Source organism: Amphibalanus amphitrite, unplaced genomic scaffold (genome assembly GCF_019059575.1).
Source record: "Amphibalanus amphitrite isolate SeventyFive unplaced genomic scaffold, NRLGWU_Aamphi_draft 000160F_arrow, whole genome shotgun sequence".
Lineage (NCBI taxonomy): Eukaryota > Metazoa > Arthropoda > Thecostraca > Balanomorpha > Balanidae > Amphibalanus > Amphibalanus amphitrite.
This window is the reverse complement of record NW_024881655.1, coordinates 370716-382348: the sequence shown is the minus strand read 5'-3', so window position 1 is coordinate 382348 and position 11633 is coordinate 370716. Positions and strand designations below refer to the sequence as shown.

Here is an 11633-nt window from a genome sequence, read left to right as displayed (position 1 = left end):
AAATATGGCACGTAATGAAACCGCCAGCTGGCAAGACACATAAGAATCTCGTGCTGTCAAATTAACACCTAACGCCAACAATGTGCTTATTACTTGCTCATTACCCAGCAGCATAGTCCATGTAGACAAGACATGCAGGCTGAAAAATTGTATATCACTGTACAAGGCTTGTGACTGGATCGTGTCTTTCTGATGCCATTGCAGTGTATTCCTGTTCAGACATTTCATATAAATGAATAATTGTGTGATTATTAGTAAATCGTGAATTGTAAATCAATAAGAGCGTTGCGTGTTATCCATATTTTATTGTCATTTGTCGATAAAATATTGGTAAAAAACATTTCTCCGTTTTTCATAAACCCCAATGCACATTGTCCCAAAACAAGACACCTACGTTTTGCTCGTCACTTCAATACATCACTGGACAGCGAACTGGACATTCGAATTGCGACAATCCCTCATGACCATCATTCCTGGAGACATTTCTCAGCAGCCTCGACCACATCTCGGCGCCCAGTGTCGCAGCAGAACCCGTGCTGACCTGACATGTCGGCAGCCACGTCCTCACACCGCGCCGTCCACCCCACGCGCTACGAGACGCGGTAGGACTGACTCTTCCCGGCGATTGTGATGGTGACTCGCAGTGATCGCGGGTCCTTTCGATCCCGGCCGCAGAACAGACTGCCCTCGATCGTGTCACCTGTAAGCGGAGCACACAGTCGGGTTACGACGATACTGGCTCCAGGGAGCACGGACAGGATCAGCTGTTAGCACAAGATCGCTTCAACTCCAATGAAACTCTGGAAGACTAGCTACTGTAGGCATAAAAACCGTTTACTGTTATTCTTTACTTTAACTTAAAATCTGCGGCATTGCCACTGTGATCGATATGGATTGCTCGTAGCAGATTGCTCCAGGTGATAGCCCCCTACCTCTACCCTCTCAGTCAGTGAAAGATACACCTCTACACCTCACAGCGACTCCTAAGCACCCCGCTCCCACCGGCCCTCCCTCGTGAGACACACCTTCTGCCACGGTGATGGGCCGCTCCAGGTAGAATGCCGTCTGTTTCCAGTGTGTGGGCGTCGTGTGCGGGCCCGTGCTAAATTCCACCGGCACCGGCAGGTCAAAGTGCGTGTCAAAGTAGCCCACCAGCGCCGTGACGCGACACGAGCGCAGCGCGCGCAGACGGAACGGAGACGTGAACTCTGTGTCCTCCACCCTGGGGAAACAAACAACACAAACACATCAAACACGTGGAGAGCACAGGGGAAAAGACTGGCATTCTGAACTGAATGGTGGTAAGATCCTAGCGTGAGAGTCAGCACGAAGAAACATTGTTGAGGCTCATGCGACGGGCCATATGCAGTAGCAGGAATGGGTCGTGCCCCAGTTCAGAGTCGGTGACGCTCGTATAGTTATGAGCGCGCTGATTAGGCAGTGTCCCGCAGACGTTTTTCTCGAGCGGACGGTAGCTGCCAGGACTTGGGTCGTAAAGACTACTTAGTGTTAACTCAGGAACTCCTTACTCGAAAAAAACGCCGATATTTGTCATCATATGGTAGGTAGGTTCTTACAAAGATAAATGAGTTCTCGAAATAGAAGGGGAGCCGGTACACGAAAAAGGAAGTCTGCTGAATGAAGGTCAGCTCATTCCAGGGATAACTGAGCTGCGAGAATGGGACGAGGAGGATCATGAGAGCAACAAAGCCGAATTGAAAAATGGACGGTTCACAGACGCCGCTCACGCGCTCCATAAAGTAGCTCACGCACGCAAACGACCCACCCCTCATAATGTGAGCTTGAATTTAACTTGTCAGCATCAGTAGAATCATAATTCATAATTAGATAGGCCAAATATGTAAAGGTGCTTTAACCCGGCAGTTGCTGGGGTATTTCGCCACCCACCGTTTGCTGGGGGGGGGGGGGGGGCGTTAAACGCCCCCAGCCGATAACTCGAGAACCAATAGGCGCAGCGAAACGCACGAGGCGGCAAACGAAAGAACGCGACGAGACGCTTCAGATGAGTACTTTAAAGTTGAATTTTGAGGTCACAGGTCGGGTCAAGGTCAGGTCAAACACCTGAAATCGGGCTTTCAGTAGCATGGACTTCAGGACTTCGCAATGGGCGCCTCTCGTCATAAACTCTGTCAAAACGGTGCACAATCCATCATATAAGGCCTACAAGAGTGTCAGCTCCATGTAGGGGTCAGTCAAGCATAGGTCAGGGTCAAGGTCAGGTCAACCCGGTAGGCACATATCCCCGAAAATCAAAACTGATATTCGCAGCCTGTGACACATGTTTTATGGGTAATTTGGGGCGAAAACACGATGGTGACATTCATTTTATCATATGTGTACGCGTTTGGCTCAAAAAGTTCATTAAGAAATGCATGTATCATGGTCGTGAGGTAGTCACGAGAAATTGCCAAGATTCAGTTCAAGATTTTGGAAAATGCGGAGCAATAATCAATAATCGAAGATAGCCATTTGATTGTTCATGGTATTGGCAGTTTAATGGCGTTTACGGCATGTCTGTATGTCTGTTCTGTGATTTTATATGATTTTTTTTTTAACATATGCCGTTTTTGGTCGAAAACTCAGAAATCATGACGTCACTCAAACCTCGATATCTCAAAAATTTTCCGACCGATTTTTTTGAAACTTTGTCACAATAAACTTCAATCAATTCCCTACAGGTACCCAAAATTTGGCACGACTGCGGCGCGCCGTTTTTATGCTATGGCCCGGCGAAAAAAGTGGGGGCGTTTAACGCCCCCCCCCCCCCAGCAACTCGCGGGTTAAAGGTGCTTTACTTTTGTTTTATGGGAAAAACGACCAATTGTCGATAGGTCACCGGCGCCCTAAACCCCTGAATCATCATCATCGAATGAAATGGTGACTGAGCTGTAAAAAATAACTTCAATCATGAATCATCACGCTAACGAGATGGATGTAACAAATTCCGTCGCCCACCTGATGGTGTTGATATCGAGCGTTTTCAGGAGGCAGGGCTGGGAGCAGACGGCGGCGGCCGGCACCACCTCCACGCTGGCCTCCTGGAGCACCTCCGGTCGGAGGCAGCTCATACGGAACCCGTACACGTCCTCCCAAAAGGTCAGCAGGTTGTCGTACCGCTCTGCGGGGCAGCGGAGGGAGGGAGGGACGCTGAGCTGACCGGCAGATCGGCAACGCTCCAAGCTAACCGTCGTCAGTTCCCGATCACATTTACCCAAATCATGAGCAGTCAACACAGTGACAATAACCTAGAAGAACAGCCACTAGTCCATCCACCCCAAGACCCTAACCCACTCCTTGCCCACAGGCTGATGGCACACCAATACATAGACCAGTTCCATGGTGACAGTCGCCAGTCCAGCCACCCCTCGCCTACTGCTCACCCTGGTCGGAGGCCGCCACCAGGCTGGTGCTCCACTGGTTGGGCAGCAGCTCTCTCCCTCCCTCTCACTAACTCAGTCACTCACTTACTCACTCACTCAACTCACTAACTCACTCACTCACCCTGATCGGAGGCGGCCACCAGGCTGATGGTACACCGGTTGGGCAGCAGCCGGCCGCCGTCAGCCAGCAGTCGGTCCCGCGCGTACAACACCGAGTCCAACATGCCCTCAAACAACAGAAAGTAGCCCATCCACTCGGAGACGATGATGTCAAACTTGCGGTCCGGCCCGCCGGGCAGCTTCGCGTCCTCCAGGCGGCCTTTTACTAGGGTGATGATGTCGGATAGGCGGTTCTCCCTGCCGGAAACAAGGGAGGTTAGATACGACCGGACCGGAGTTCAATGCGGATGCGCATGTAATTTTTGCTTACTGGTGTGAAATATACATTTTTTTTTAATGCACAGCCAAAAAGTATCCAAATGAGTTGCTCAAATGATCTCAATCTTCACAGCCATTTTAGGGAATGTACGGCACTATGGACAAACAAATAGTCAATAGCTACTGCAATTGAACCTCAATAGAGTAACGTAAGTTAGTCCTTTTGCACAAACGAGCAGAACAAACAACATCAGGGTCGTCACTCTACAGTAATTTGTTGCGATGTTCAAATCTCCAGGACTGTTCTGGCACTCAGAACACCCACTCCCTCTTTAGACCTCCCTCGGTCGCCTTAAGCCCGTACCTGACGATATCCATGGCGTGGTAAATGACCTCCGACTGGTCGACCCCGACCACCTCGGCGGCGCCGGCGCGCGCACACAGCATCGACAGGATGCCGGTGCCGCAGCCGAGGTCGAGCACGGCCCGGCCGCGCACGCACGGCGCCGCGTTACGGCAGATGGCGTCCCGGTACGACTCGGTGCGGACGCGGTCCTGGGGTAGCGGGGGGAGGGAGAGGGGGTGATGCGTCCCTGAACGACTCGGTACGGAGTCATGCCTCCGACGATGGCACAGGGTGGATGGATGCAAACATGTCTGCGGCTCAACCACTCTATAGGGCAATGTTGATAAATTTACAGCGTGACAGCACGGGTAGTGAATTACCATTTTCAACATAATAATTTTGTCTCTTTTCTCGTCTCATTAATTTAGTTCCCACGATTGCAAATATTACACAGCGCTAACAATGACTTATCGAACGCATCGATTGTTTTTATCTTCCATTTCACACAAAATCGTTGCATTCTGAATCGTGCCATAAATGCGGCATTTAAAAACACATCTAAAGCCGAATATGAAGTCATGCCTAACTCGTCCCCGACGAGGGACCTGGGTCTGTATCTGTCCCTTCTCATTCTGTCGCACCCAGCACGTCCGCTATACCCACCGAGAGCATCTCGTGATGGATGCCAAAGTGGGCGTACGACTCGAAGTAGCTGGCGCTGTCTCCGGCGGCTGAGGCGGCCGACACGGGCCCCTGCTCCACCTCCTCGTCGTCCAGCCGCAGGATCTGGTGCATGGTGCCGCGCATCGTGGCCATGTCTAGAGGGATACATAGGAGGCAGGATAAGTAAGTCAGTCACTGTCCACTGACGGGTCAGAATAACCGCCAGGCTGCTGACAGACCGTCAGACCCATTAGCGGTGAGATGGTAAGAACATCGCAAGGAACAGAAGCGACGTCGTTCGTGAATATGCATGCTCTATTTGGCGTAAAAAGATAGTGTGACAAATTCTGGGGCGTCCAGGCATGATATCGTGAAAGGTATGACTTGATAACTAGCACCACGTCCAGTGATGCGGCCAACGAGAAGATCACACAGATGTCACTACCGGTATCATGCCTCAGCTCGGCAGAATTCTAGTCAGGTTAGGCATCGGTTCTCGGAAAACCTTTCAAGTGATCACGAGACAAGGCCCAACTCGTAGAACCCACCCCTGGTCTCGTCCAGTAACCGCTGGCTACTCAAGTACTCACGAGCACCACTGCACGCACTGTAGCCCTTAGCCCACCCACCTTTGACCAGCTGCTCGTCCCTATCCTCGGTGAGCTGCAGCTGCCGGCGCAGCGCGGCCAGCTGCCGCTGCAGCTGCTCGTAGTGCTGCGTCGACAGGGTGACCCGGTCACCCTCGTAGCTGACCACGGGCTCGGCCGGCTCCGACGGGGGCGGCGCCGCGCCGCCCTCGGCCGCCGCCAGCAGGTCGTCCACGTCTGGGGATGGGGGAATTAGGTGGTTAAGGCACCATGTAGATAAATGTAGCGCGGTTTTAAAAAATGGTCTGTATATCTACAATAGGGACCCCCCCCCACCACACACACATACGTACTAATTGAGAATAGACAAACAGATTCCCCGCCGTCACTCACCGATCATGAGCAGCGGATCGTCCTGCACCACCGGCTTCATGAAGGCCTGGTCCGCCCACGCGGCCGCCGGCAGCCCGTCCAGCTCAGACGGCGTCACGCGAGTCGACCTCACGTAGTTCACCAGGCGGATGTAGCCGAACGAGTCGAGGGCGTGGCGCACCGCCAGGCCGGCCAGGTCGAGACTGTGCTCCGACCGGCAGTGCGCCACGAGGTCCGAGGCCGGCAGTTGGAGCGGGCAGAAAAGACAGGTGGCCGCAGGCAGCGGCTCACAGTCTTCCTCCATCTCCTCCCAGGCCTCGTCATCATCATCATCGTCTGAATCAACGCCGGCGACATCGTGGCCAGCTGAGACAGGAGGTGCGGCTGGTGACTGATGGTCACCGAGCCTTACAGTGGTGACTGAAGCAGTGTCGGCAGGAGCAGATTCTTCAAGGTCAGGCATGTCTTCTAGGTCAGCTGACATGTTCAAGAGGTTGGTGTATTGGAAAATAAGTGTCTTGACCATAAGATCTGAAAATAGTAAATAGGTATTAAATTGTCAAACCTTCCTCTGATGGAAGGGACGTTAATCCATTCTAACTCGACTCCTGGGCCACGTAGAGACGCGGTAAGTAACGTCCGGAAGAGCGTCAAAAATCATGACGAAATCAGATTTTTGTTCAGATCAATGGTCAGGTCACGAGATATCTTCAAAGGTCAAGTTTCGCCGATTTCGACAATTTCTGACAAATCGGTGCATAAATAAGAAGCAGAAAAGGCTACAGCGCCAAGGAAAAGCCCATTTGATAGCTTCTTTATTGCTCTTTCAGAGTGCTGTTCTTAGATTTGATGTGAGGTTAACAGTTTAGTCTTTGGAACTGGAAGACTGAAACTTTACTAGCAAATAGACATTTTTGTGGAAAACATCCTTTTTTATTCGGACCTGCCTCCAATGGGCACTTGGTCTCAATTATAGGAGGGCTCCTCCTCCTCCCGATCCTTGTTCTCCCCCCCCCCCCCCCAGGGCCCAGGCTACGGCTGAAGTGGGAGCCTACCCCACACCTCGTGACACAGCCGGGGACGACGCCCTGGCGGTGTTTCACGGGACGCTGCTACCACGCTGCTATCAAATTGCGCGAGCTGACGTCACACTTGTGGTAGTGTTGGACCAATGGGCCTGTTGATGATTCCATGGAAACCCAATTTGACACGTGTAAAAGCAGCGTGCTGCTATCACCGGTGAAACAGGGCCCCTGCAATATTTTTCTGCGAAAGCTTTCGACTAAAAACTTGGTCATTTATTTTGCTGACATTGTGTTCCTCTTGTCAAAACGAGTCAAATGAACTGTAACTTGACATTAAAAGGTCATTTTGAAAATTTGACCTAAGGTCAAGGTCTTGACCTCTCTTGACATAACCAGAAAAGGTCATATTGCACATTATTCTAACTGAATCATTAAGCTGGATAAATCCAAGGTGTTAACATCTATCTAGCATGTATAGGACCTATCAAAAGTTATTGTAAAAACCTGCTAGGTCTTCCATGGCCTGAGATGACCTCAGGAGCATAAAGACCAATGGGTGCCCAAGGGTGCATTTTTCAAATTTGATGTGTCGTGTTTATCTTCTACCATGTTTAAGAGTGCCTAGAATGAACTATGAATTCCATAAAAACATTTCAATTTAATCCCAATGATTTTCAAATTTCAAAAGAAAAGTTGTAGAATTGACCTGACCTTAGGTTACCAATATCAAACCTCCAAGATGAATGTTTTAACTTTGCTGTTGCTCTCATCAATTCTGAAAGTTTTTAAGTGATTATCCAGTCAGTGCAGCTCTGGAGAGCATTACAACTTTTTTTGAGGCGCCGTCCCTCGACAATTGACCTTCATGACCTGGTGACCTGTCTTAACACGCGCAGTGGAAGGGGGGGGGCGGATTTCGCCTACCTCCTACTCGTAGTTTCCTACTCATAGGCTCCTCGTAGTTTCCCCAACTGAGTTAGCGTCAAAACAGAGACCAGTCAAACAACAACACACACACGCAAACACAGGAAAGGATAAAAACAAAAATGTTAATATTTATTTGTTAATATATATTATAATATATACCTATTATATATAATATAATATATATTATAGTTAATACCTATATATTACCTATATATACTAACCCTCGCATGTGTGCGGCGTTTGCCAGCTTCTAATGTGTAGGGGGGGGGGGGGGTCGGTTGGACCCGCCCCCTTGCCGTTTGGCCCCTGATCGATCTAGAGCTTCGCGGAAAAAACGAGCGTGTTGCCCGTGAGGAGAGGAAGCCGATGATACCCAATTTTAAGGTCCTAGGTCATCGGTTGACCTTCCAGGTCAGGTGAATGACCCAAAGTCGGGAAAATCGGGACCTATTAGAAAGTCGTAAAGTGTAGCTGCTAAGGGGTTTTTCGGGGTGCTGATCACGAATATCGTGTTAGTTTTGATCACAGATAATGACTTTAAGCATTTAGACCAGGTCGGGTCAGGTCAGGTCAGGTCAACCAGTAGGCGTCGTGACGGGTATTCGTAGTACGTGTCAACCGCCTCTGACAGCTTCGTAACATGTTACGAAGGCACCAAAACTACTTCGTAAATGTTCAAATGGTTGCTAAATTCGAATTCAGCTCCAAAAACTAGCCTAGAAACATGTAAAACCCGAAAAAGTGAACCGAGGTCACCCGAGGTCACCAAAGGTCAATGACCTGACCTGACCTTCAGGTGACCTTGACACCCACCCTAATGCATGGGAGCAACATCAAATCACATGTTTGAACGTTTGAAACCACGAAAAGCTTGCAAACGCGCGGCTAATGCGAGCCGACATGCGCGGAATCGCGATTCCGGCCAAACATGGTCTCGGAAAAGAGGTCACAGGTCAAAGGTCATTTGGGTCAGGGTCATGAAATTTTCAGGGTAGGTGTAAAATTGATCAATGCGAGGGTACTGAAAGTTTCGTCGCGATCGGCCGCTTTTTACGCGAGTTATTTGCGAAAAACCATGTGGGGTCCATCCGACCCCCCCCCCCCCCTACACATGCGAGGGTTAATATATAATATATATTAATAATATATAATAAATATATTAAAATAACATATATTAACCGGCCCTCTAGCCCTTCAGAGAGACCTGGACGCTGCATCAGACTGGGCGAATGAATGGAAGCTTGAGTTTAATGCAGAAAAGTGCAGGGTCCTCCACATTGGTCGCCAGAACCCCCAGCGAGTCTACCAGCTGAAGGGCGCTCGAATGGAGCAGGTGGCGGCAGAGAAGGATCTGGGAGTCTACGTAGACACGGAGTTGAAGTTTCGCAAACAAGCTGCCGCGGCTGTCAGCAAAGCCTCGTGGATACTTTCCATGATTCAGAGGTCCTTCCAGCTGATTGACAAATCAATGTTGCCCCTACTGTTCAAGACCCTAGTCCAACCCCACCTTGAATACGGGAACATAGTGTGGGGCCCTTTCAGCTGCACAGACCAGAAACGAGTGGAGCGCGTCCAGTGGAGGGCGACCAAGAAGGTCTCGGAGCTGCGCCATCTGCCCTACACTGAGAGACTGCAGCCTGCAGGCGCTGAAACTACCATCCCTGTACTACCGACGAAGGCGCGGTGACATGATTGCGGTATATCAGATGCTACATGGAGGTATCGACCTTGACCTGGACTCGCGTGTCTTCTTCGACCGCTCAACCGCCCGTGAAACCAGAGGTCACTCGTGGCGCCTCGTGAAGCCGCACGCGGTCTCCAGAGTCCGTCGAGACGCCTTCTCAGTAAGGGTTATAAACGACTGGAACAGTCTACCGCCAGAAGTCGTCGACGCCAGTACACTCAACCAGTTCAAGACCTGGGCGGTGTTTCACGGGACGCTGCTACCACGCTGCTATCAAATTGCGCGAGCTGACGTCACACTTGTGGTAGTGTTGGAGCAATGGGCCTGTTGATGTTTCCATGGAAACCCAATTTGACACGTGCAAAAGCAGCGTGCTGCTATCACCGGTGAAACAGGGCCCAGCCTAGACACCCACTGGGCGGACTTCGTACACGCGATTCCTTACACAGACCAGTAAAACCCACACTAAGCAGCTCAAATGGAACGGACGTAAAGGCCAAGTGGCCTATCAAAATTCTGTACTTCTAAGTAAGTAAGTAAGTACCGTAAACTGGGGTGACTTTGTATCACTTTTGACCAGTTTGGTACAATATCTTGTATATCACTTGAGATTTCACTCTGGAAACTGTTTCATCATACCAATTGAACAATTCTCTATCTAACTGAGTACAATAAATGCCTTGAAATTTATCATAAATATTTTATTTTTTTACCAAAAAATAGATCATGCTCACCCAGACGTCGGGGTGACTATGATCACTACATTAAAATCACCTTATGTGTGCCATAGGAGCCCTCAGAAGGGGCTTGTGTGATAAAATTACATGTTTTGAATAAAATCAAAGGCTTTGCTTGACAAAAACTCACACATTTTACAGTAAAAATATGAATCATTGAGGTATTAAAATAAAGTTGCATGCTCTGGGTCTAAACTGACATTACAGAGCTATAAGCAGCAAAATTAGCTACTTTAACCTCTGACTTCAAGATTAAGTAACTGTCACAGATGTCCTAAGCCACAGGCTACCTGTTCTACATCACACTTTGTCTGCTGGTGGCTGTGGGACCACTTGCCACACTATTCATGCCCCTCCCAGCTGATTTTCTTTTTCACTTCCCATTGACGCTCCAATTACCACTGAGATAGAGCAGCTCAATGCTCATCCTCCATCATCAGTATCTAAGCCTTTCCTTTCTCTTTCTTTATCTGGGTCTTTCTCATCTTTACCATTATTTTTGCTGGAGATGCTAGCGAATTTATACTTCATGCCAATGACAACAAAAAAACAAGCTGTGACATGAACATGATTATTCTAACTGGGACCCAAAGTGTCTGATATAATGCTTCATTGCTTTATTTAAAGGGACCCTCCCACCTTTAAAAAAGTTTATGAATTGGCATGAAAGTGATGTCGCTCGGTTCAGAAAGAGCGAAAACGAATATCTACCAAATTTCACCGAAAAATATTCACCGGTTTTCAAGATATTAGACTTTTACTTTTGTTTACTTTTTGGGATCTCCGCTGTTCCTAGCGACTTTATTTAAAAGTGCGGCATTTGTTGCGCGCAACGCAGCATATACCACCGCGTGCTACAAAACGTTTTAGTCAAACATTTAACGGACTTTCGAAAGCCTGATGACGTCATCAGATTTAAGTGCCTATACCAATACATTGTGGCACTTATTTGCACAGATGTCAAAATCAAACTCAAATTTCTTTGCGATGAAGTAATTGCTGGAGAAACGGTTTTCACGGCACTGATTTTCAAAGAACGTCCATCAAGATGGCTATCTCAACTCAAATCTAATGTTAAGGTGGGACAGTCCCTTTAACTATTGGCATAGAAAATGCAGTTCACAGCAGCTAATTGCTCATTTGAGGCCCAAAATTGGTCTATGATCAAAGTCACCCCGGGTATCATTGTCACCCCGGTTTACGGTAAGTAAGTAATATATATCTCCAGTTGGAAAACATCTCACAACTCTTACTACCGGAACACGTGGTCGTAGTCAAGTCGTAGTAAACACGAAGACGTGGAACGAAAATAAGAGCAAAAATGAGTTTTGTATTCGATCAAACACGCGTTTACGTTTTTTATGCTAGTATAGCAGAAACGTCTTCCATATTCCTTGCCCTATTCGTTAGCTTTCCCGAAACGAAAGCGAACAGGACATATAAAACAGTCATCTATCGTCTTTGCTGCGCCATATATCTGCCGAAGCTCACAAGTCACAGCAGCTAAAACAAA

The 11633-nt window shown here is 48.8% G+C and overlaps 1 protein-coding gene across 5 annotated transcripts; it reads right to left on the bottom strand.

The window, feature by feature from the left end:
• Positions 1-285: 285 nt before the first annotated feature.
• On the bottom strand, positions 286-11618 carry LOC122383297 (protein arginine N-methyltransferase 1-like). 5 transcript variants are annotated; one of them, XM_043369586.1, is made up of 9 exons: positions 11377-11618; positions 5769-6278; positions 5418-5612; positions 4789-4943; positions 4144-4334; positions 3523-3758; positions 2977-3139; positions 1026-1222; positions 286-700 (listed from the first exon to the last, which is right to left on the bottom strand). In XM_043369586.1, exons 2-9 carry the CDS (start codon positions 6271-6273, stop codon positions 591-593), a joined length of 1752 nt encoding a protein of 583 aa, XP_043225521.1. In that variant the 5' UTR covers positions 6274-6278; positions 11377-11618; the 3' UTR covers positions 286-590. The 5 variants fall into 5 exon arrangements, with proteins under 5 accessions (XP_043225521.1, XP_043225522.1, XP_043225520.1 ...); XM_043369587.1 differs by having other exon boundaries at positions 11374-11566; XM_043369585.1 differs by having other exon boundaries at positions 11365-11396.
• Positions 11619-11633: the final 15 nt, after the last annotated feature.

What these genes read in the sequence shown, in the direction of transcription:
- LOC122383297 (XM_043369583.1), bottom strand. Translation starts at nt 11,359, where the DNA reads ATGTTTTCCAACTGGAGATATATATTACTTACTTACC. An exon ending in GGACGAGCAGCTGGTCAAAG is followed by an intron (nt 4,944 to 5,417) that starts GTGGGTGGGCTA and finishes GTATCCCTCTAG; the next exon opens with ACATGGCCACGATGCGCGGC. An exon ending in TCCATCACGAGATGCTCTCG is followed by an intron (nt 4,335 to 4,788) that starts GTGGGTATAGCG and finishes CCGCTACCCCAG; the next exon opens with GACCGCGTCCGCACCGAGTC.